The sequence below is a fragment of the Oryzias latipes genome, chromosome 2 (assembly GCF_053564925.1).
Source record: "Oryzias latipes strain Hd-rR chromosome 2, Olatipes_Hd-rR_3.1".
Taxonomy (NCBI): Eukaryota; Metazoa; Chordata; class Actinopteri; order Beloniformes; family Adrianichthyidae; genus Oryzias; species Oryzias latipes.
Window position 1 is genome coordinate 19,965,284 of NC_136238.1, and position 26,153 is coordinate 19,991,436.

At 37.6% G+C, this 26,153-nt stretch overlaps 2 protein-coding genes across 3 annotated transcripts in view; one reads left to right on the forward strand and one right to left on the reverse strand.

Annotated features, from left to right (window-relative positions):
• LOC111946442 (NLR family CARD domain-containing protein 3-like) overlaps positions 1-26,153 on the reverse strand; it is a 128,457-nt gene that overhangs the window by 95,478 nt on the left and 6,826 nt on the right. The window lies entirely within an intron of this gene.
• LOC105358784 (uncharacterized) lies at positions 1,025-14,725 on the forward strand. Its single transcript, XM_023961742.2, has 6 exons — positions 1,025-1,282; positions 1,995-2,023; positions 2,503-11,524; positions 11,648-11,766; positions 11,902-11,985; positions 12,083-14,725. The coding sequence occupies exon 3, from the start codon at positions 4,828-4,830 to the stop codon at positions 10,303-10,305; it is 5,478 nt and encodes a 1,825-aa protein (XP_023817510.1). The 5' UTR covers positions 1,025-1,282; positions 1,995-2,023; positions 2,503-4,827; the 3' UTR covers positions 10,306-11,524; positions 11,648-11,766; positions 11,902-11,985; positions 12,083-14,725.

Consider the following 26,153-nt stretch of genomic DNA (forward strand, 5'->3'; position numbering starts at 1 on the left):
CATGTAATTGCATACAATCCACCTTAACAGGTCATGTAATTTTTTTCACATTAATTGTCTTCATTAGGTGTTTGCTATCAGGAGGGTGAAAAGTGGGAGGTACGACGTACCAATGAGACAGATTCGTTTACAGCAAGTATGTACTTATGAACGTTTAAATACTGTGTGTATGTGCGTGTGCATAACAATAACTTCTCTCTCTGTACAGGACAGGGCAGAGGTGAGCATATGTCTGTGGCGGGAGGCGGCCATTTTTCCCTTTGAGGCGGGTGGCCATGTGAGGCTCACGCACATGAAACGGGGATCTTCGGTGGGGGGCCACTTCCAGTCAACAAATTACACCTTAATAGAGGTATGGACTAAAACAGCAAAAATGATAATGAAATGACACTGTAAAATGATATATGCTTAAGAGTAAAGTTGGGAAGTAATTAATAAAAATTGTTTTGGTAGGTGGTCATCCAAGCTGCTGAGGAGGTGCAGCTAAATATCATAGCTGTCAGGGAGGGGAGGGAGAAGGGGGACCTGGAGCTGCTCCTGGAGGACTTTGAGACCCTGGAGGTGGAAGCAGAGCTCTGGGACTCTCTGGGGCATTCATTTGAAGACGGCCCTCTGAGGATTCGGGCTGAGAGAACGGGCAAGAGGGTGTCTAAAATTACTGTCCTGAATGAAATGTGAGAAAATAAATGAAATATGTTGTTGCATTAAGTTATGTTGTTATTTTTTCTAAGTATTTTCATGAAATTAATGTTTTTATTCAATGTTAAAGTCTGTTTCAGATTAAAATTTTGATTGTTCAAGGGTTTATTTAATCGTGTTTTTATTTTGCATTCATACATTGAGAAGCAGCCATGAATTTTCATTCCCAGATTAAGGCTATTTAAATTTTTCTTATGAAGAAAGTCTAGGAGATCCGTGGGAGATATTATTTCAAAATCATCCATGGATTAGATTATAGTCAGCTGTGTTTTTAACTGAAAGGGATCAAAAACTGCTCTGTGACTCTCAATCTGGAAAAAGGCTGCGTGCAAAAACTTCTGTCCAATCAGAAGGTCTGAATGCTGAACGTTGAAACTCCCGGTGACACCAACTCAAAATCTGATTGGTTGAAAGAAATGAATTACAGACATCGATTTTGGTCAAAACCATCACCCCTGCCTGGCAACAGGACAGCTGAAACGCTATTGGTTAATTTGCATATTCCGAGTTACATTGAATGCCTCATCCTGTTACAGCTGCGTCACAATCTCCGTCTCTGTAGTTCGCTACCGACTCTCTTCAGGTAAGTTTGTCGCAGGTCCAGTCAGGTTCAGATTAGTCTAATTTCGAACTAATTGTGCTCTACTTTTTACCAAAAAGTTATTATACATTTATAAGTGTAACTTTTTTTTAAATTACCCAGCCCCGGGAAAATGCAGGGCTGTTTGTTGAGGAAAGAATCGTTTAGACATTAGCTTGTTCATGTTAGTGCTAACACAACATGCTAGTTAACGGAGTTACTAAACTGTTAAATAAAGTTAACTTAAGTCTTGCGGTTCAAGGTTTTTCAGATTAACTGAATTGTTAAAGGTCACCACAACGTCAGAGAGTTTCAGTACTTTATAAAACAAAAAGTAAAAATACAATTAAAGTATAAATACATAATGTTCACAGTTGTAACTTGAAACTAAACTTGTCTCGACGTATACACGTCAAACCGTTTTAGTGGTTTATTAATTACAAAGTAAAAATATATTAAAGTTCAATTACAACATTTTTCACAGTCGTAACCTAATGTATTATTTCAGTATAATAAGTATAGATATATTATAACTAAAGTACATGTTTAAATACTATAATTTTTCTGTTTTAAAGCACTTGCACAAATAAAGTATCAAAGTTTAAATCACTACCTTTATGTAATGTAATAAAAATAACAATATATCCAGATTTTTGGTGAGCTTAAAAGTGACAGAAATTAACTGGATAACAAGTTTTTATTTTTTTTCTCCTAGTCTGAGTGAACTTCACTGTGTTTCAGCTGGTAAGTGCACACCCTACAATCTTTTTCTCTACTTTATAATGGACTGCTTTTTAATTTTAAACAAATGTGGTCTACTCTGAGCTCAGATATTGTGTTTTTTAATGTGGTACTGTGTTCTTGCTCACTAAAGTCCCACATTTCTTCCACTTTCTGATCCACATCACCCTTAAGTCTCTGATTTGTTCTGACATTAATGACTGCACTTTATTACATTAACAGCTCTTTAGTGTTTACGTTGTTCTTGTAACAAAGTGCAGTAGTAGACTAAACTTTATCCTTCCAACAACTTAAAAATGGTATGTAAAATATTTATATCAAACTTTGTAGTATTATTCAGAATTTTTAATTTTTATGTGGATCTATCTTATGGTTTATAAACTGCATTGCTAAAGAAACTAGTGGCATCTGTTTTGTGTATGAAATTTTGCTGGCTGGACAGTTTTACACTTTTTTACATCATTTTTTTGTGTGTCTTCCAGGGGATCCTGTGTCCACGCTCTCTGCTCTCTTGTTATCTTGGCTTTTTCTAGACTTTGCCTTTATCTATATAAACTCTTTTAAATACCCTATCACTATTCTGTCACTATTCTGCATATCCTCAATCTTTAATCCTCTAATTTTTTTGTCACATCTTTTTTTTTTTTTTTTCTGCTTCATCTCCACTCTGATTTTCTGCTATACCTCCTTTCAGGTGAAAAGTGCCTATTTCTCAGCGAATAAGTGCTGCAGGTGAAAAGTGCCTGGTCTTTGTTCGGAAAACTATATACGAAACCCAACTATAAGACCTGTGAAAGATACCAGATTTCAAATATATAAGATCCAACTGATTGTTTGACCAAACTTCTGTCAGGTTAAAAGTGCCTGAGGCAAATACGTGCCAACAATCTTGCTTGATTCCAAAGATACCAGATTTTGTATTGTGTCTAAATCTGAAGTCTGAAGAATGCCTAGGAAGAACCAGCGTTCCCAGTCCCAGAAGGCCCGATGGAAGAACGTGAGAGAAGGTGCAGCTGCCGGTGAAAAAGAAGCTCCTCAGATCGTGAACCTGGTAAACGTGTCTGCTGAGAGTCCAGAGGTCCTACATGGTGGTCAACAATTACAGAAAGGTTCATATGCTGATGCTGTGAAGAAAGGATGTCACCCTGATAGTTTCAGTGAAGTAGAACACATTTCTGATGGAGATACTTTCTCAGCTGTAGTTCACCATGATGCTACTCACAAACCTCCATTTGCTCGGAGACAGCAGGTACACCAGACTGAACCAGAAGAACCGAGTGCTGGACCATCTCATGTGGACAAGATGAAGCTGAAACTGCAACCATCTGTCAAACATGTTTCTGCATCTTACAGCCAAAGTTCTCTTAAATATGGTACATTTAGGAATACACAGTGTACAGCTAACAGTCAGGTGTTTTTGGCATTTCTGTATGAAAATGAGAACATTACTAGAGCAGATCTTGACCATGTTTTAGATAAAGGTGATGCGGTGTACAGACAGGTCAGACTAAGGTTTCCAACCAGTGTTTTTCTGGCCACCGATGAGTTACCAGAGGTAGTACCTGCACGTAGATCTACATTGTATGTGAACATGACTCTACCTGCCATTTATGGATCATTTCTAGGAGGAACCAACCTTCCCAGCCTTGAAGAAGGACTCAGCCACCTGTCTTCTGATGTCCAGTATGCTCTGCTGATCATGTCAGGTTTGACTGTTGCAGTTTTCCGATGTAGATCACATGATAACTACAACTACGGCTTCTTTGATCCTCATTCCCGTACTGCTGAAGGGTTACCATCTGCTCTTGGTACCGCTGTGATGTTGAAATTCACATATCTAACTGACATGATTGACAGGATCAAACTCTGCCACACCAAGTTTGACTCACAACCTTCCACCCTGTATGAGCTGAAGCCTGTCGAGTTTTCCAGTGTGAACACAGACGGCAGGAGAAACGTGTTGGACTGCAGACCAACTGTTGCTGAGTCACATGGAGCTGCTGATGGGTCAACCTCACATCCAGCTGCTGACCAGCCTCTGAACATCTCTCCACCCATGTCCACATCTGCTATCATCTCGGAAGAGTTATCTGCTGGTAATGTCACCTCAACTGTGCAGCAGGTAGGACTCATGATGTCTGAGACTACAACTGAACATGAACCTTCAGGTGAATCTACTTCATCACATGATGTTTCTGTCACTGACAGAAATCTAGACACTAAGGTAATCCAGACCACTGTCAAAGATCATCCTGATCCTGGACTTACAGAAACCTCCATTAATTTTTCAAGGCTTAGTAAGTCAGAAAGACGAAAAATGAGGAGAAGATTGATAAACTCCATGAAAAAAGGCCAGAAACAGGAGGATAAAAATAGTAAAGAAAGAGAAAAATATAAAAACAATCCTACTTTCAGAGAAAAGAAAACTCTGCAGAGTCAAAAGAATTATTCTGAGAACAGCCAACTTCGAGAAAAAAAGAAACTGAATATGAAGACATATTTTAAGAATTGTACTATTAAAAATGTAGACTTTCAACAAAAAAGAATACTGTACATTAGAGATCGTTACAGACAAAATGAAGAGTTCAGACAAAGTCGGAGATCTTGCATGAAGGAGAGATCTCATCAACATTACAGACAAAACGAACCGTTCAGACTGAAAAAAAAAATGTATTTAAGAAATCGTTACAGGCTAAATGAAGAGTTCAGACAAAGACAGAAAATGTATTTAAGAAACCGTTACAGGCTAAATGAAAAGTTCAGACAGAAACAGAAATCTTACATGAAGCAGAAATCTCATCAACGTTATGAAAATGACAGTTTTCCGTTTGAGACACAGACAGTTTATGAAACGGATGATGAGAGACAGATACAGAAGTAACTGTGCATTTAGACGGATGCACAACCTCAGATGTGCCATGATAATAAGAAAAAAGTACAGACAGATGAAGAGACCTACACAGACTGTAGAAACAGAGACGGACAACAGTTTGATTAAAAATGCCATTTCTGTCTTCAGGTCCAACATTCAAGCCGGACCTTCTTATGTTTGCACTGTGTGTCATAAAGCCTCGTTTCCAAACCAGGTCCTAGTCTGCAGAAGGTCCAGTTATGTAACCAACACAGCAGTCATTGAACCGTGCCTGACAGGTAAATATGTCCACGTGTGTGAAGGTTCCTGCAGAGACCAACCATGTTTAGTTCCTAGTGAGAGACGTAAGGAGTGGATTTGTCACACGTGTCACAGTTATGTAAAAAAAGGTGCTGTACCAGCTCTAGCTGCTGTCAACAACCTAGAACTGACAGAGATTCCTGATGAACTGAAAGACCTGAACATCCTGGAGAGACATCTGATCTCTAGGTGTATTCCTTTTGCTAAAATAATTCCTCTTCCTAAAGGCAGACAAAGACTGATTCGTGGCAATGTAGTGTGTGTTCCCTCACAGGTGCAGGAAACAGTGGAAGCTTTACCCAGACTAAGAAACGAGTCTCAGGTGATGAGAGTGAAACTGAAGAGACGCTTGTGTTACAAAGGTCATCAGCTGTTCCAGACGGTAACCTGGTCTAAACTTGTACGAGCGCTGCTCAAACTAAAACTTGTACACCCACAATACCAGGACATAACTATCAGAGATGAAGCTGAACTCTGTGACCCCACACTTCCTGATGAGGAGGAGGATGATGAGGATGATAGGATGGATGACGGTGATTATGATGAAGCAGATTTAATGGAGATAGACATGTGTGAGAAAAGTGCTATGTGTGAGTCTGAACGTGAAGTTGAGAGGTTAAGTGATGATGATGAACCAGCACAGCAGCAGAGAAATGATGATGATGAAGAGAATGAGCTGCCAAACGGAGGCTTTGCTTTGGAATCCTGTTTGCAGGTGCCAGACATTTCAGAAGAGATCATGTGTTTCTCTGATAACACCTATTGTGTTGCTCCCGCAGAAAGAAACAGTCCTGTCAGCTTCTTCAGAACCCCCAAACTGGAGGCCATGGCGTTCCCGGTGCAGTTTCCTACTGGTCAGAACACGCTGGACGAACACAGACGTATTAAAGTCACACCCAGTGGTTATTTCAAGGCTAGACTTTTTAACACAGATGATCGCTTTGCCAGAGACCCAACATATCTGTTTTTTGCCCAGTTTGTGACTGAGATCCACCTAGCCAACTCCAGCATGATGGTACAGCTGAGAAAAGGTAAAACTCTGACTAGAGATGGACGTAGGATAACCTCAGCTATGTTGCAGGACAAACAAGAGGTTGAGAGACTTGTGAGGAATAAAGATGCCATCAGGTTCATGCAGCCCCTGAGAGGAACTCCAGCCTACTGGCACAAAACCACCAGAGACCTGTATGCCATGATTCGACAGTTAGGAACGCCAACTTTCTTCTGTACATTTTCAGCAGCAGAGATGAGGTGGCCTGAAGTCATTACAGCTGTTAAGAGACAACAGGGTGAACAGGTTGACTTTGAAGCTCTAGACTGGTCAGAAAAGTGTGAGATCCTCAGATCCAATCCAGTGTGTGTGATGAGGCTTTTTGACAAACGGGTTGAATGTCTTTTCAGGGACTTGTTGTGTTCAGATGCTCAGCCTTTAGGAAAGGTCATTGACTTCTTTTACAGAGTAGAGTTTCAGCACAGAGGGAGTCCCCACATACACATGATGCTCTGGATTGATCAGGCCCCACAGGTGGAAGTAAACAGTGATCAGACTGTGTGTGATTTTGTTGACAGGTACATCTCAGCCCAACTTCCTGACCCAAGCACACAACCAGAACTTTACAAGAAGGTGACAGAGGTGCAGAAACACAGCAAGAACCACACTAGAACTTGTTTCAAGAGCGTGAACTCTGGGTGCAGGTTTGGTTTTCCTAAACCACCATGTAGACAAACCATGATAACAAGACCTGATGAAGATGACCACACCAGTGCTGCCAAGGAGAAACTCAGACCTCTGTACCAGCTCCTGATCGACCCTCAAACTGCTTCTTTGTCCTTGGACCAGCTCCTGGCTCAATGCAACCTGACGATGGCAGAGTATGAAGGCTACCTCCACAGCATGACCAGAAAAACGGCTTTGGTCCTGAAACGTCAGCCTAAAGACTCGTGGATAAACAATTACAATCCACATCTGCTTGAAGCCTGGGACAGCAACATCGACGTGTCCTACATCCTCAACGCTTACTCCTGCATCGAGTATCTGACCAAGTACATCACTAAGAAGGAGAGCGGCCTGTCTGACTATCTGAAAACTGTGATGGATAATGCTCACATGGACCGGGTGAACGAGTGTGATGAGATGAGAGCGGTCATGCAGGCTTATTCAAAAAAGAGAGAGATTAGTGCTCAGGAGTGTGTCACGCGTGCTTGTGGTTTACACATGAAAAAAGGTTCTCGTGCAGTTGTGTTTGTACCTACAGATGACAACCCAGTCCGCATGAGTCGACCTCTCTCGTTCCTGGAGAACACCACAGACGACTGCTGCAACATCTGGATGACCAGTCTGAGTGACAAATACAAGGCCAGACCGGAGACAGCGGAGTACGAGGGCATGTGTTTGGCTGATTTTGCTTCAACATGCAGGTTTGTCAGTGCTAACAAGTCAAAGAGTAAGAATGTTTTACCACTCCTCAATGACTTAGGGTTTGTGCAGAGACGGCGAAATGACAAAGCAGCTGTCATCAGATATTACCACTGTTCACAGGAGAAACACCCAGAGCAGTTTTACGGTAGACTTCTGAAACTGTATGTTCCTCATCGCTCAGACTCAGAGCTGAAGTCAGAGCACTTCCCAACCTATCAGTCCTTCTACCAGTCTGGCGTGTCGTATCTGCCGGGATCCGAAGACTATGAGTATGTGATTGACATCGTCAAACGAAACAGAAAGAGGTATGAGAAGAACAGTGAGGAGATTGAGAACGCTCTGCAGGAGTTTGAAGACAACGGAGACCAGGCGGTTGATGAGTGGTGTAATCTTGCTCCTGAATCTGATGTTGTGAGGGTGCAGTGTGATGATGACTTGCAGGCAGATGAGGCTGACAACGAACAGGAAAATGTCCCAGACTACAACCCTCAGTCTAACGCTGGAACAGAAGTCAGAGCCTTCAGAGAGCCTTCCTCCATTGACCCAGCAGTTCTACGTGGTATGTATCAGACCCTGAACCAGAAGCAGGCCTGTGTGTTCTATGCAGTCAGAGACTGGTGCATCAAACGTGTGTGTCAACTGGATCCAGAGCCGTTCTTCCTTTTTGTTAACGGTGGTGCAGGAACAGGTAAATCTCATCTGATCAAATGCATTTACTCAGAAGCCTCTAAGATCCTGAGGAAACTACCAGCACGTGCAGAGGAGGCCGACATCTCAAACCCAACTGTCTTGCTCACTGCTTTTACTGGTACCGCTGCCTTCAACATCTCAGGAACAACCCTCCACTCTCTCCTGAAGCTGCCTAGAAGCCTGAAACCTCCTATCTGTGGACTTGGTAACCAGCTGGATGAGGTCAGAGCTGAGCTTTTCAACGCTGAAATCCTGATTATTGATGAGATTTCCATGGTGTCAAGGCCTCTGTTTGCTTATGTAGATGCAAGGCTGAAACAGATCAAAGGCAGTCAGAAACCCTTTGGAGGAATGTCAGTTTTAGCCGTTGGAGATTTCTATCAGCTGCCACCAGTGCGACAGTCTAAACCCCTGTGTGTGTTTCAGCCGTCAGACATTGACCTGTGGTGGCAACATTTCCAGGTGGTCACTCTGACGGACATCATGCGGCAGAAAGACGACGTTGCCTTTGCAGAGCTGCTGAACAGACTTCGGGTGAAGGAAAAGACGGAGGAGTTGTCTCAGGAAGACAGAGATTTGTTGTCTCAGACCATCACTGATGCTTCTCGTTGTCCCACTGATGTTCTGCACATTTTTGCCACCAACAAGCAGGTCGATGAACACAACTGTGCAACACTCACTCTGCTCCACCCAGACGTGATCAGCATCGATGCAGACGACTTCCAGAAAGACCCACAAACAGGCAGAATGACCCGACAGGACAAACCAGGTAAAGGAGGCAGAAACGAGTTGGCAGACACTCTGAAGGTCGCTGAGGGAGTTCGAGTCATGCTCACCAGAAATATCGACATCCAGAACGGACTGGTCAACGGTGCATTTGGTAAGCTGCTGAGAGTGGTAAGTTCTGGTAACGACCAACACATCATCAAACTTGGTCTCAGAATGGACAACCAGGTGAGAAACAACCAGACTGGAGCTGCAGATGACCTGGTCTACATCGAGAGAGCAGAGGAGAACCTGAAACAGAGGAGGGTGGTCCGAAGACAGTTTCCTGTAAGACTAGCCTTTGCCTGCACCGTGCACAAGACTCAGGGCCTCACGACCAGTGCTGCTGTGGTGTCACTGAAGAACATCTTTGAACCAGGTATGGCTTATGTAGCTCTCAGCAGGGTGACGGCTCTCAGTGGTCTGTATCTACTGGACATGGATGAGAGGAAGATCTATGCCAACCCAGAAATCACTGCAGCTCTGCACACAATGAGACCAGCACAGGTAGACCACACAATGCCTCTTCTGCAGGTGAGAGAAGCAGTGAGCAGACCCCACACTCTGACTATTGTCCACCACAACACAGAGGGACTTCCATCTCACATCAGCGACATCAGGAGTCATCATGAAATGTGTCTAGCAGATGTTTTGTGTCTCACTGAAACCCACCTGCAAGGCTCTTTTGTTGCAGAAAGTCTCCAGCTGGACGGCTACGCCATGTTCAGACGTAACAGACACGTGTCCTACACTAACCTTCCTCACATGGCCAGCAGAGGTGGAGGAGGAGTTGCTGTTTATGTCAGAAACTACATCCAGGTCCAACACAAACAGTATTTACACAATGTGACTGATCTTGAGTTTGTGGTTTTGAAGCTTCAGGCTCCGTTCCAGGCTCTGATAGCAGCTGTTTACAGACCTCCAGACTACAGTGTCTCAGTATTCCTGCAGAACCTGGTAAGTCTTCTGGACTCTCTGGAGGTGATGGACTGTCATCCAATCATTGTGTCAGGTGACTTCAATGAGAATCAGCTGCTCATTGTACGAAAGCCCATTGTGGAGATGTTTCAGTCTAGAGGGTACAAACAACTGATCACTTCTGCCACCACAGAGAAGAACACGCTGCTCGACCTCATTTTCATTTCTCAGCCACAGCCATGTCTCAGTTCTGGTGTCCTGAGGACCTACCACAGCTACCACAACCCTGTTTTCTGTGTCCTGTCCTTCAGCCAGACGTGAACAAGCCAGGTGAGCTTTAAATGTGCTGAAATATGAGACCAAACTGTGTTAGTGCTGCAGGAAGGAAGACCGTAAATGTGAGTATTTGGGATCTAAACGCTGAACTTGTTTGAACTGCTGGTATCATGTTTGTAAAATACTTTAACAAAAGACTCAAAGGGAACAAAAGATTTATTCTGCTCAGTCATAAATATATTTTTACAAGTCAATTTAATAGAATAAATTTTACAGATTGTTTTTTAAGAGTATCAAATATATTCTGATTTTTATTGCAGATCATTGTTTTATTAGATAATCCAACATTCTATTTAATTTTTTTAGATGTTATCCATAATGACAAAACATAAGAAGTAATAATATAAGGATAATTATGAATTGAAGCCAACTAAATATGTATTTTTTAATAGACAAACATACTCAGATTAATATTTTTTACTGATAATTATGTTTTATTAGATAATCAAACATTATAATTAATAATGTTTCTTTGAGCAGATAATGTTAAACATACTTGATTTTAATATTAGACTACAATCAAATCCGTTTAATTTTAATAATGTTTTAATAGAGAATCAAAACAATCAGGTGAACATCTTTTCCAGATAATCATGTTGATACAGAACTGTGAGCTCGTTGGTTCTGTGCATTTATCCGGGTGGGTCTGGGTCAGGGAGGATAAATGCACAGAACCAACGGTTGAAGAAAAGCTAGATGACATTTACTGCAGCAGGACAACATCAGAAGTCTGGTGTCCATGTGCTCTCCAGACTTCTGATGTCCCACCAACACAGACCAGCTGACAGCAGCCCCCACTAGGGAAGAGCAGTGGGGGGGTTATCCGGGAGGGGAGTGGGGGGGGGGGGCATACTATATAGATGTATTTCCTTGGATGTTTTTTTTTGTTTTTTTTTCTTCAACTATCTGAAATATCTGGGTTGTTGACATGTTCTCCTGTGAGAACGTCTAGCTTCACTAAGTGCAGCTGCAGCAGCGACTGCACACTTTCCACCATCTTGATCAAGATCAGATCCAAACTAGACCACAGTTGTTGGACCACAGAGAAAGGCTCTAGGTCCTGCCCTCTCAGTCCTCCTTCAAAGCAGAAGATGAGCTGGAACCCTCCAGCCTTCACCTGGGAGCAGAGACACAACACAGCCTAACAAGAACAGAGAAGAACATCACTGCTGGACCACATGAGCTCCTCCAACAGTGTCAGAAGGTTCTGAACTAGTTTCACTTTCAGAGAATATCGTTCTCCTCCAGTCTGCTTTTATTTCAGCTGGAGCATCTCCTAGATCACATGTTGGAGGACTAAAGAATCATCCATGTGTTCTTTCTTCAGGTTCTTCACAGCACTGCTGAGACCTTCAGTCCTGAACCGGTAACTCTTCTCAAGTCTTCCTAACCAAATGGGAGTGAAGATTCTCTGGACAGCAGATGTGTCCTGCAGCACTGTTGAAGGTATTCATGGTCTTCATCACATGACCTTCCTCCTTTCAGAGTTTGTGTAGTTTTGTGAGGAGCAGCTCCACATTTGTTCCTGGACATCCCATCTGTCCACCCTGGTAGAGACTAAGTGGTCTGCTCTGATTTCAGACATGGTGCTGCAGGGAAACCATCGTCTTCACACTGTTCTAGTCGTCTCTGTTCTGGATCAGAACCTCCAAACAAGGCTGAAAGGTAAACTTTGACTATTTCAATTCCTTCATAAAACATCTACCTTCAATGACCAACACACTGAAGCACTTTCTCAACACTCTTGATCTTCTATTTGTAGATCTTCATTCAAACAAGTTCAAGGAGGCATCAGCTCATCATCTGAAAGTGGAAGCGGTCACATGGTGAACATACTTTGGATCTTTGATTTGAGCCTCTACAGACAAAATCATGAACAGAAAACTAAACAGTTATGGATATTTCAGAGTTTTTTTTCTTTGAAGACTGTTGGAAATTGTAGAAACTGGATTCACATGTTTGTTATCATACTTGATCACATTGTGGATGTTTGGGAACTTCTCAATATCACTCTCCTACTTTTAGAAAAGTTTAAAAAAAAACTGTGCACCATTCAAAAGTCTGCAAAGTCAGACATCCAAAAGTGAATTGGAAAGACAAAATCTGAATGTGTCTGAGACTCTAGAGTGAAGCACAGGAATCCTGCCTCACTGTGGCTGTCAGCTGGTACCTAGAGATCACAGGTTTACATTTGTGCTCTAATGCTGGACCGTCTAAAGCCAGTAGAGACGTTAGTCACAGATTCAACTGCAGAGTTAGTTAGTCTGGGTACTATGGGAAACACAACTCACTTACTTTCAGTCAGTTATGTATATATCTGCCATTCTCCATTCTTGTGAATATATAGACAGATACATATTTACTTTGTAGAATAATATTTCAACATCACGCCTGATAACCAAAGAACCAGTAAGTCATGCATTATTTATTTTATTTATATATATATATATATATATATATATATATATATATTTCTTTAGTGCTTATATGATGCTATTCTACTGTCTTTTGTTTTGTCTGTTCTTTTAGTTATGACTCTGCTGTAGTTTAAATGTTTATTTTTATTCTAAGATAGATTTTCTTGTTTTTATTAGTCAAATGTGAATTTCTCTTGTTTTATGCTGCACAGCACTTTAGATAACTGAGGTTTTTAAATATTAATATAGAAATGAACATGAACTGAATTGATTCATCCTTAAATCATTACAAAGGGTTAGAAATTGTTGCTTACACTTATTTTTTGGTATCTTTCTTTTTTTTTTTAATTTTCCGTGTGATTTATGTTCAGGTCACTGAAAAAGCACTTTAATATTTTTTTTGATTGTTAACTTGTTTATTTATTTAGATACAAGTATTTAAAATTGTGTTTTTAGGATAAAATCCTTTTTTACTTTAAAGTGTTCAGTATGTATGAACATAAGATCAAAAGTCTGCCATTCTCCATTCTTGTGAATATTCTATCAGACGTTTTCTGTCCTCAGTATTTATGTTTTTACAAATCTGTTCTTTGGACAGGATTTTAAAAAGTTGTGTTTTTCACGCGATAAAACTATCAAAGTAATCACTGAATGTGATAATCATATAGACACATACATATTTACATTGTAGAATAATATTTTAACATATCACGTCTGATAACCAAAGAACCAGTAAGTCATGCATTATTTATTTTATTTCATATATATTTGTTTCTTTAGTGCTTTTATGATGCTATTCTACTGTCTTTGTTTTGTCTGCACAGCACTTTAGATAACTGAAGTTTTTAAATATTAATATATAAATGAACCTAAATTAAATTAAATTATCCTTAAATCATTGCAAAGGGCTAGAAATTGTTGATTACTTTTTTTGGTATCTTTTTATTTTATTGTCATGTCATTTATGTTCAGGTCACTGAAAAAGCACTTTAATATTTTTTGGGTTGGTTTGTATTTAGAATTGTTATTTATGATTTTTTTTTTATCTTTAGATTGTCAGTATGTATTAGAATAAGGGCAATGGTAATGTTTGTGTTAACAATTTCAAATTTTATTCACGTTTTTCACTTTTTACTAAAGTCTATTTTTTATTGGGATGTTGTAAGGTCTTAGAAATTGTTTACACTTTTATTTTTGATATCTTTCACTTTATTGTCATGTCATTTATGTTCAGGTCACTGAAAAAGCACTTTAATATTTTTGGTTGGTTTGCTTCTTTATTTATTTAGATAGAAGTATTTAGAATTGTTATTTAGGTTTTTTTTTTTTTACTTTACTAAGGTCAAAGGTACTTGTAATGTTTGTGTTAACAATTTCAAATTTCATTCATGTTTTTCACTTTTACTAAAGTCTTTCTTTATTGGAATGTTGTAAGGTCTTTGAAATGAATGCATTAAGAATGATCAACTTGTTGTCATGGAGTTAAATATCTATAACTTTGTCTATAACCTTTTTCTATTTTTCTACTTAGGTTTATATTTTCTTTTTCAGTAAAATGTTAAAGTTCTGCTGAAACAAGAGACAAAACAACCTGATTGATGTTTTATTCTTGGCATTAGAAAATTAAGTCTGAATAATTTCAGTAAAGCATGAATCTATTTCTATGTATAATTGCTCATTACACACACACACGTGCATACACACAATAAATAAAAAAATGCTTAATGTTTCTTTTGTTTCTTTATTTAGAAGTTGTTTTGTGTAGATACCATAAGAAATGTAATTCCTGCAATTACATTTTTATAACAGGCAAAATTATTTGTAAAATGTGCTACTGTATATTATTGTTTGCATTGTTTTAACTGATTCATAATTTTTACTGTCAATTTGTTTTTCTGTTACAAATAAACATTTTTTTATGCATAATGAAATTGTGTCTGAAACATGCTTTAAGATTTGTGTAAAAATAAAATTCATTTTGAATTGTCTTCTAAACTTTGTCTGATGCTTCATTAACCCTTTTACTATTAACTGTTAAGATTCTCTTTCTGCAAGTGAAACATTTAAAGTATATTTACTTTTCATAAAATTCTGAACTTTGCAGTCATAAAATTATTTTAAATATAGTATTAAATTTCTACTATTTCACATTTTAAGATCAGTTTTCTAAAGAAAAAAACTAAGAAATTTAGCTACTTTTTTACCTTTTTAAAAAAGTGAACTATTTCCGCAAGTTATAATATTTAACTTTGCAACATCTTCAAATTTTCAAGTTCAGCCATTTCTTCGAAAATCTCAGCTTTCATGCTTAACTCCTACAATTGTTGACCTATTTTAGCCATTCTAATGTTCAACTTTTTCAGATTATTCCTGCTATGATTTTTTTTTTCAAATCTTTTAACTTTTAAAGATATTCCAGGGTTTTTGCTTCATTAAAATACATAGGACATCTTATCGCTTAACTTCTTTTACAGTTTTTTGCCCACTTTGACCTTTCTACTTTTAAAATTTTGAGCTCTTTCAGCTCAGTTCAGCCATTTATTTTACACATTAAGCTTTCTTTCAGCAATACAGCATTCAACCCTGCATTTTCTTCTGGAAATGCAGCTCCTTCTAGTTATTCTTTACACCTATCTTCCGCCGTTTTTCGCCGCTTAACTCCTTCTACAATTTTTAACCGATTGTAACCATTCAACTTTTAAAATGTTCAGCTCTTTCTGCTTATTTGTGCTATGACTTTTGGTTTTTCAAATCATTTTACTTTTTAAGATATTCCAGGTTTTCCGGGAATTTTTGCTCCATTGAAATACATGGAGAATTTTTCGTGCAGAAGTTCACAGTTAAACTCCTTCTACAATTTTTCACCTATTTTAACCGTTTGACTATGAAAATGTTCAGCTCTTTCATCTTATTCTAGCTATGACATTTTGTCCTTCAAATCCGTGAACTTTTCCAGATATTCCCGGATATTCCCGGATTTTCCAATTATTTTGCTCCATTGACCACACCTTTGCTTCTTTAAACAATTGTAACTTTAACATTCTTTTGGCTAGAGACACCGTTCAAACATTGAAATGTTCACAAGGCTTTGGACTTCAACATAAGGCTCAAAATTATTATGGGATGGCAACACCACCTACAGTTTGGCGGCCATTTTGTGCCAAAATGTGAGGCAATTTTAAACTTCTTCAAACTTTCACCTAATTTTACCATTCTACTATTACAATGTTCAACCCTTTCAGCTTATTCCTTTCAGCTATGACTTTTGGTCCTTCAAATCCTTGAACTTTTCCAGATATTCCCGGATATTCCCAGATTTTCCAATCTTTTTGCTCCATTGGCCACACCTTTGCTTCTTTAAACAATTGTAACTTTAACATTCTTTTGGCTAGAGACACCGTTCAAATATTGAAATGTTCACAAGGTTTTGGACGTCAACATAAGGTTCAAAATTATTATGGGATGGCAACACCACCTACAGTTTGGCGGCCATTTTGTGCCAAAATGTGAGGCAATTTTAAATTTCTTCAAACTTTCACCTATTTTTACCATTCTACTATTACAATGTTCAACCCTTTCAGCTTATTCCATTCAGCTACGACTTTTAGTCTTTCAAATGTTGAACTTTTCAAGATATTCCAAGATTTTCCAGGATTTTCCAAGATTTTTGCTTCATTTAAATACATGGAGAATCCTTGAAAACCTTTGTTGCTTTCAAGCATTATAACTTTAACATGCTTTCAGCTAGAGGCACCGTTCAAACATTGAAATGCTCACAAGGCTTTGGACTTCAACATACGTTTTGAAATTATTATGGGATGGCAACACAACCTACTGTTTGGTGGGCATTTTTTGACAAAATCTGAAGCAAATATTGCAATAAACTTCATCCATGGCTGGAACGGAACATATTGAAATTCACTGGATCTGGACATATAAGGAATGTGGGCGTGGTTAGCAAACAAACTTCGTTGCTAAGGACGTCCAAAAGTTTACTTTTTCCGATTCATCTGAAACCGACGTTGATTTGTTCCTCATCTCCAGGCGACCCAAACATAAAATGGTTGCTATGGAGATAAAATCAATAGAAAAGCCGCCATTTTGAAAAGACTGGATTTTCTATCAACTTAGAACATGTAGCTTTGACCAATATGATACTCTCAAACAATGTGTTTTTTGGAGTCAGTTGATGATGCTGATTCCAATGCTAGCACTTTTAGCCATTTTAGCAACATCTTCAAATTTTCAAAAGTTCAGCCATTTTTTCAACAATTTCAGCTTTCATGCTTAACTCCTTCTACAAATTTTGACCTATTTTAGCCATTCTATTATTACAATGTCCAACTTTTTTAGCTTATTCCCGCTATGACTTTTTTTCTCAAATCTTTGAACTTTTAAAGATATTCGAGGATTTTTGCTTCATTAAAATACATGGGAAATCTTATAGCTTAACTTCTTATACAGTTTTTTACCCACTTTGACCATTCTACGTTTAAAATTTTGAGCTCTTCCAGCTTTGTTCAGCCATTTCTTTAGCAAATTCAGCTTTCATTCAGCAATACAGCATTCAACCCTGCATTTTCTTCTGGAAATGCAGCGTCTTCTAGTTGGTTGAATGCTTTAAAGCATTCAACCCTTTGTTTTCCTGTTTCTCTTTATTTATTCTTTACGCCTATCTTCCGCCGTTTTTCGCCGCTTAACTCGTTCTACAATTTTTAACCGATTTTAACCATTCAACTTTTAAAATGTTCAGTTCTTTCTGCTTATTTGTGCTATGACTTTTGGTTTTTCAAATCCTTTTACTTTTTAAGATATTCCAGGTTTTCCGGGAATTTTTGCTCCATTGAAATACATGGAGAATTTTTCGTGCAGAAGTTCACAGCTAAACTCCTTCTACAATTTTTCACCTATTTTAACCGTTTGACTATGAAAATGTTCAGCTCTTTCATCTCATTCTAGCTATGACATTTTGTACTTCAAATCCTTGAACTTTTCCAGAAATTCCCGGATATTCCCGGATTTTCCAATTATTTTGCTCCATTGGCCACACCTTTGCTTCATTAAACAATTGTAACTTTAACATTCTTTTGGCTAGAGACACCGTTCAAATATTGAAATGTTCACAAGGTTTTGGACTTCAACATAAGGCTCAAAATTATTATGGGATGGCAACACCACCTACAGTTTGGCGGCCATTTTGTGCCAAAATGTGAGGCAATTTTAAACTTCTTCAAACTTTCACCTATTTTTACCATTCTACTATTACAATGTTCAACCTTTTCAGCTTATTCCTTTCAGCTATGACTTTTGGTCCTTCAAATCTTTGAACTTTTCCGGATATTCCCGGATATTCCCAGATTTTCCAATGTTTTTGCTCCATTGGCCACACCTTTGCTTCTTTAAACAATTGTAACTTTAACATTCTTTTGGCTAGAGACACCGTTCAAATATTGAAATGTTCACAAGGTTTTGGACTTCAACATAAGGTTCAAGATTATTATGGGATGGCAACACCACCTACAGTTTGGCGGCCATTTTGTGCCAAAATGTGAGGCAATTTTAAACTTCTTCAAACTTTCACGTAGTTTAATCCTTCTACTATTACAATGTTCAATCTTTTCAGCTTATTCCTTTCAGCTACGACTTTTAGTCTTTCAAATCTTTGAACTTTTCAAGATATTCCAAGATTTTTCAGGATTTTTGCTCCATTAAAATGCATAGGGAATTCTTGTGCTTAACCTCTTTTACAGGTTTTTACTTTTTTTAACCATTTTACTTTTAAAATGTTGATCTCTTTCAGCTCAGTTCAGCCATTTATTTTACACATTAAGCTTTCTTTCAGCAATACAGCATTCAACCCTGCATTTTCTTCTGGAAATGCAGCTCCTTCTAGTTATTATTTTTTTTATTCTTTACACCTATCTTCCGCCGTTTTTCGCAGCTTAACTCCTTCTACAATTTTTAACCGATTGTAACCATTCAACTTTTAAAATGTTCAGCTCTTTCTGCTTATTTGTGCTATGACTTTTGGTTTTTCAAATCCTTTTACTTTTTAAGATATTCCAGGTTTTCCGGGAATTTTTGCTCCATTGAAATACATGGAGAATTTTTCGTGCAGAAGTTCACAGTTAAACTCCTTCTACAATTTTTCACCTATTTTAACCGTTCGACTATGAAAATGTTCAGCTCTTTCATCTTATTCTAGCTATGACATTCTGGTCCTTCAAATCCTTGAACTTTTCCAGATATTCCCGGATATTCCTGAATTTTCCAATCTTTTTGCTCCATTGGCCACACCTCTGCTTTTTTAAACAATTGTAACTTTAACATTCTTTTGGCTAGAGACACCGTTCAAATATTGAAATGTTCACAAGGTTTTGGACTTCAACATAAGGCTCAAAATTATTATGGGATGGCAACACCACCTACAGTTTGGCGGCCATTTTGTGCCAAAATGTGAGGCAATTTTAAACTTCTTCAAACTTTCACCTATTTTTACCATTCTACTATTACAATGTTCAACCCTTTCATCTTATTCCTTTCAGCTATGACTTTTGGTCCTTCAAATCCTTGAACTTTTCCAGATATTCCCGGATATTCCCAGATTTTCCAATCTTTTTGCTCCATTGGCCACACCTTTGCTTCTTTAAAATATTGTAACTTTAACATTCTTTTGGCTAGAGACACCGTTCAAATATTGAAATGTTCACAAGGTTTTGGACTTCAACATAAGGCTCAAAATTATTATGGGATGGCAACACCACCTACAGTTTGGCGGCCATTTTGTGCCAAAATGTGAGGCAATTTTAAACTTCTTCAAACTTTCACCTATTTTTACCATTCTACTATTACAATGTTCAACCCTTTCATCTTATTCCTTTCAGCTATGACTTTTGGTCCTTCAAATCTTTGAACTTTTCCAGATATTCCCGGATATTCCCAGATTTTCCAATCTTTTTGCTTCATTGGCCACACCTTTGCTTCTTTAAAATATTGTAACTTTAACATTCTTTTGGCTAGAGACACCGTTCAAATATTGAAATGTTCACAAGGTTTTGGACTTCAACATAAGGCTCAAAATTATTATGGGATGGCAACACCACCTACAGTTTGGCGGCCATTTTGTGCCAAAATGTGAGGCAATTTTAAACTTCTTCAAACTTTCACCTATTTTTACCATTCTACTATTACAATGTTCAACCCTTTCATCTTATTCCTTTCAGCTATGACTTTTGGTCCTTCAAATCCTTGAACTTTTCCAGATATTCCCGGATATTCCCAGATTTTCCAATCTTTTTGCTCCATTGGCCACACCTTTGCTTCTTTAAAATATTGTAACTTTAACATTCTTTTGGCTAGAGACACCGTTCAAATATTGAAATGTTCACAAGGTTTTGGACTTCAACATAAGGCTCAAAATTATTATGGGATGGCAACACCACCTACAGTTTGGCGGCCATTTTGTGCCAAAATGTGAGGCAATTTTAAACTTCTTCAAACTTTCACCTATTTTTACCATTCTACTATTACAATGTTCAACCCTTTCATCTTATTCCTTTCAGCTATGACTTTTGGTCCTTCAAATCTTTGAACTTTTCCAGATATTCCCGGATATTCCCAGATTTTCCAATCTTTTTGCTTCATTGGCCACACCTTTGCTTCTTTAAAATATTGTAACTTTAACATTCTTTTGGCTAGAGACACCGTTCAAATATTGAAATGTTCACAAGGTTTTGGACTTCAACATAAGGTTCAAAATTATTATGGGATGGCAACACCACCTACAGTTTGGCGGCCATTTTGTGCCAAAATGTGAGGCAATTTTAAACTTCTTCAAACTTTCACCTATTTTTACCATTCTACTATTACAATGTTCAACCCTTTCATCTTATTCCTTTCAGCTATGACTTTTGGTCCTTCAAATCCTTGAACTTTTCCAGATATTCCCGGATATTCCCAGATTTTCCAATCTTTTTGCTCCATTGGCCACACCTTTGCTTCTTTAAAATATTGTAACTTTAACATTCTTTTGGCTAGAGACACCGTTCAAATATTGAAATGTTCACAAGGTTTTGGACTTCAACATAAGGCTCAAAATTATTATGGGATGGCAACACCACCTACAGTTTGGCGGCCATTTTGTGCCAAAATGTGAGGCAATTTTAAACTTCTTCAAACTTTCACCTATTTTTACCATTCTACTATTACAATGTTCAACCCTTTCATCTTATTCCTTTCAGCTATGACTTTTGGTCCTTCAAATCTTTGAACTTTTCCAGATATTCCCGGATATTCCCAGATTTTCCAATCTTTTTGCTTCATTGGCCACACCTTTGCTTCTTTAAAATATTGTAACTTTAACATTCTTTTGGCTAGAGACACCGTTCAAATATTGAAATGTTCACAAGGTTTTGGACTTCAACATAAGGTTCAAAATTATTATGGGATGGCAACACCACCTACAGTTTGGCGGCCATTTTGTGCCAAAATGTGAGGCAATTTTAAACTTCTTCAAACTTTCACCTATTTCTACCATTCTACTATTACAATGTTCAACCCTTTCATCTTATTCCTTTCAGCTATGACTTTTGGTCCTTCAAATCTTTGAACTTTTCCAGATATTCCCGGATATTCCCAGATTTTCCAATCTTTTTGCTCCATTGGCCACACCTTTGCTTCTTTAAACAATTGTAACTTTAACATTCTTTTGGCTAGAGACACCGTTCAAATATTGAAATGTTCACAAGGTTTTGGACTTCAACATAAAGTTCAAAATTATTATGGGATGGCAACACCACCTACAGTTTGGCGGCCATTTTGTGCCAAAATGTGAGGCAATTTTAAACTTCTTCAAACTTTCACCTATTTTTACCATTCTACTATTACAATGTTCAACCCTTTCAGCTTATTCCTTTCAGCTATGACTTTTGGTCCTTCAAATCCTTGAACTTTTCCAGATATTCCCGGATATTCCCAGATTTTCCAATCTTTTTGCTCCATTGGCCACACCTTTGCTTCTTTAAACAATTGTAACTTTAACATTCTTTTGGCTAGAGACACCGTTCAAATATTGAAATGTTCACAAGGTTTTGGATTTCAACATAAGGCTCAAGATTATTATGGGATGGCAACACCACCTACAGTTTGGCGGCCATTTTGTGCCAAAATGTGAGGCAATTTTAAACTTCTTCAAACTTTCACGTAGTTTAATCCTTCTACTATTACAATGTTCAACCCTTTCAGCTTATTCCTTTCAGCTACGACTTTTAGTCTTTCAAATCTTTGAACTTTTCAAGATATTCCAAGATTTTCGCTCCATTAAAATGCATAGGGAATTCTTGTGCTTAACTTCTTTTACAGGTTTTTACTTTTTTTAACCATTTTACTTTTAAAATGTTGATCTCTTTCAGCTCAGTTCAGCCATTTATTTTACACATTAAGCTTTCTTTCAGCAATACAGCATTCAACCCTGCATTTTCTTCTGGAAATGCAGCTCCTTCTAGTTATTTTTTTTATTCTTTACACCTATCTTCCGCCGTTTTTCGCCGCTTAACTCCTTCTACAATTTTTAACCGATTGTAACCATTCAACTTTTAAAATGTTCAGCTCTTTCTGCTTATTTGTGCTATGACTTTTGGTTTTTCAAATCCTTTTACTTTTTAAGATATTCCAGGTTTTCCGGGAATTTTTGCTCCATTGAAATACATGGAGAATTTTTCGTGCAGAAGTTCACAGCTAAACTCCTTCTACAATTTTTCACCTATTTTAACCGTTTGACTATAAAAATGTTCAGCTCTTTCATCTTATTCTAGCTATGACATTTTGTCCTTCAAATCCGTGAACTTTTCCAGATATTCCCGGATATTCCCGGATTTTCCAATCTTTTTGCTCCATTGGCCACACCTTTGCTTCTTTAAACAATTGTAACTTTAACATTCTTTTGGCTAGAGACACCGTTCAAATATTGAAATGTTCACAAGGTTTTGGACTTCAACATAAGGTTCAAAATTATTATGGGATGGCAACACCACCTACAGTTTGGCGGCCATTTTGTGCCAAAATGTGAGGCAATTTTAAACTTCTTCAAACTTTCACCTATTTTTACCATTCTACTATTACAATGTTCAACCCTTTCAGCTTATTCCTTTCAGCTATGACTTTTGGTCCTTCACATCTTTGAACTTTTCCAGATATTCCCGGATATTGCCAGATTTTCCAATCTTTTTGCTCCATTGGCCACACCTTTGCTTCTTTAAACAATTGTAACTTTAACATTCTTTTGGCTAGAGACACCGTTCAAATATTGAAATGTTCACAAGGTTTTGGACTTCAACATAAGGTTCAAGATTATTATGGGATGGCAACACCACCTACAGTTTGGCGGCCATTTTGTGCCAAAATTTGAGGCAATTTTAAACTTCTTCAAACTTTCACGTAGTTTAATCCTTCTACTATTACAATGTTCAACCCTTTCAGCTTATTCCTATCAGCTACGACTTTTAGTCTTTCAAATCTTTGAACTTTTCAAGATATTCCAAGATTTTCCAGGATTTTTGCTCCATTAAAATGCATAGGGAATTCTTGTGCTTAACCTCTTTTACAGGTTTTTACTTTTTTTAACCATTTTACTTTTAAAATGTTGATCTCTTTCAGCTCAGTTCAGCCATTTATTTTACACATTAAGCTTTCTTTCAGCAATACAGCATTCAACCCTGCATTTTCTTCTGGAAATGCAGCTCCTTCTAGTTATTTTTTTTATTCTTTACACCTATCTTCCGCCGTTTTTCGCCGCTTAACTCCTTCTACAATTTTTAACCGATTGTAACCATTCAACTTTTAAAATGTTCAGCTCTTTCTGCTTATTTGTGCTATGACTTTTGGTTTTTCAAATCCTTTTACTTTTTAAGATATTCCAGGTTTTCCGGGAATTTTTGCTCCATTGAAATACATGGAGAATTTTTCGTGCAGAAGTTCACAGCTAAACTCCTTCTACAATTTTTCACCTATTTTAACCGTTCGACTATGAAAATGTTCAGCTCTTTCATCTTATTCTAGCTATGACATTTTGTCCTTCAAATCCCTGAACTTTTCCAGATATTCCCGGATATTCCCGGATTTTCCAATTATTTTGCTCCATTGGCCACACCTTTGCTTCTTTAAACAATTGTAACTTTAACATTCTTTTGGCTAGAGACACCGTTCAAATATTGAAATGTTCACAAGGTTTTGGACTTCAACATAAGGTTCAAGATTATTATGGGATGGCAACACCACCTACAGTTTGGCGGCCATTTTGTGCCAAAATTTGAGGCAATTTTAAACTTCTTCAAACTTTCACGTAGTTTAATCCTTCTACTATTACAATGTTCAACCCTTTCAGCTTATTCCTATCAGCTACGACTTTTAGTCTTTCAAATCTTTGAACTTTTCAAGATATTCCAAGATTTTCCAGGATTTTTGCTCCATTAAAATGCATAGGGAATTCTTGTGCTTAACCTCTTTTACAGGTTTTTACTTTTTTTAACCATTTTACTTTTAAAATGTTGATCTCTTTCAGCTCAGTTCAGCCATTTATTTTACACATTAAGCTTTCTTTCAGCAATACAGCATTCAACCCTGCATTTTCTTCTGGAAATGCAGCTCCTTCTAGTTGGTTGAATGCTGTAAAGCATTCAACCCTTTGTTTTCCTGTTTCTCTTTATTTATTATTATTTTTTTTATTCTTTACACCTATCTTCCGCCGTTTTTCGCCGCTTAACTCCTTCTACAATTTTTAACCGATTGTAACCATTCAACTTTTAAAATGTTCAGCTCTTTCAGCTTATTATTGCTATGACTCTTGGTACTTCTAATCCTTGTACTTTTTAAGATATTCCAGTTTTTCCGGGAATTTTTGCCCTATTAAAATGCATTGGAAAGTTATGGTGCAAGAGGTTCCCGGATCGACACCCGGTTCGGACACTTGAAATTTTTCTACCATTCACCTTTTTAAATGTTCAACTCTTTCAACTTATTACAGATATTACTTTTGGTCATTCAAATCATTAAAATTTTTAAGATATTCCAAGATTTTGCAGGATTTTTGCTCCTTTAAATACATAGGGAATTCTTGTGCTTAACCTTTTTTACAGGTTTTCACCTTTTTTAACCATTTTACTTTTAAAATGTTGAGCTCTTTCAGCTCAGTTCAGCCATTTGTTTTACAAATTAAGCTTTCTTTCAGCAATACAGCATTCAACCCTGCATTTTCTTCTGGAAATGCAGCTCCTTCTAGTTATTTTTTTTATTCTTTACACCTATCTTCCGCCGTTTTTCGCCGCTTAACTCCTTCTACAATTTTTAACCGATTGTAACCATTCAACTTTTAAAATGTTCAGCTCTTTCTGCTTATTTGTGCTATGACTTTTGGTTTTTCAAATCCTTTTACTTTTTAAGATATTCCAGGTTTTCCGGGAATTTTTGCTCCATTGAAATACATGGAGAATTTTTCGTGCAGAAGTTCACAGCTAAACTCCTTCTACAATTTTTCACCTATTTTAACCGTTCGACTATGAAAATGTTCAGCTCTTTCATCTTATTCTAGCTATGACATTTTGTCCTTCAAATCCCTGAACTTTTCCAGATATTCCCGGATATTCCCGGATTTTCCAATTATTTTGCTCCATTGGCCACACCTTTGCTTCTTTAAACAATTGTAACTTTAACATTCTTTTGGCTAGAGACACCGTTCAAACATTTAAATGTTCACAAGGCTTTGGACTTCAACATAAGGCTCAAAATTATTATGGGATGGCAACACCACCTACAGTTTGGCGGCCATTTTGTGCCAAAATGTGAGGCAATTTTAAACTTCTTCAAACTTTCACCTATTTTTACCATTCTACTATTACAATGTTCAACCCTTTCATCTTATTCCTTTCAGCTATGACCTTTGGTCCTTCAAATCTTTGAACTTTTCCAGATATTCCCGGATATTCCCAGATTTTCCAATGTTTTTGCTCCATTGGCCACACCTTTGCTTCTTTAAACAATTGTAACTTTAACATTCTTTTGGCTAGAGACACCGTTCAAATATTGAAATGTTCACAAGGTTTTGGACTTCAACATAAGGTTCAAAATTATTATGGGATGGCAACACCACCTACAGTTTGGCGGCCATTTTGTGCCAAAATGTGAGGCAATTTTAAACTTCTTCAAACTTTCACCTATTTTTACCATTCTACTATTACAATGTTCAACCCTTTCATCTTATTCCTTTCAGCTATGACCTTTGGTCCTTCAAATCTTTGAACTTTTCCAGATATTCCCGGATATTCCCAGATTTTCCAATGTTTTTGCTCCATTGGCCACACCTTTGCTTCTTTAAACAATTGTAACTTTAACATTCTTTTGGCTAGAGACACCGTTCAAATATTG

Excerpts from the sequence above, each read along its gene's own strand:
- LOC105358784 (XM_023961742.2), top strand. The coding sequence starts at position 4,828 with ATGAAAATGACAGTTTTCCGTTTGAGACACAGACAGTTTATGAAACGG.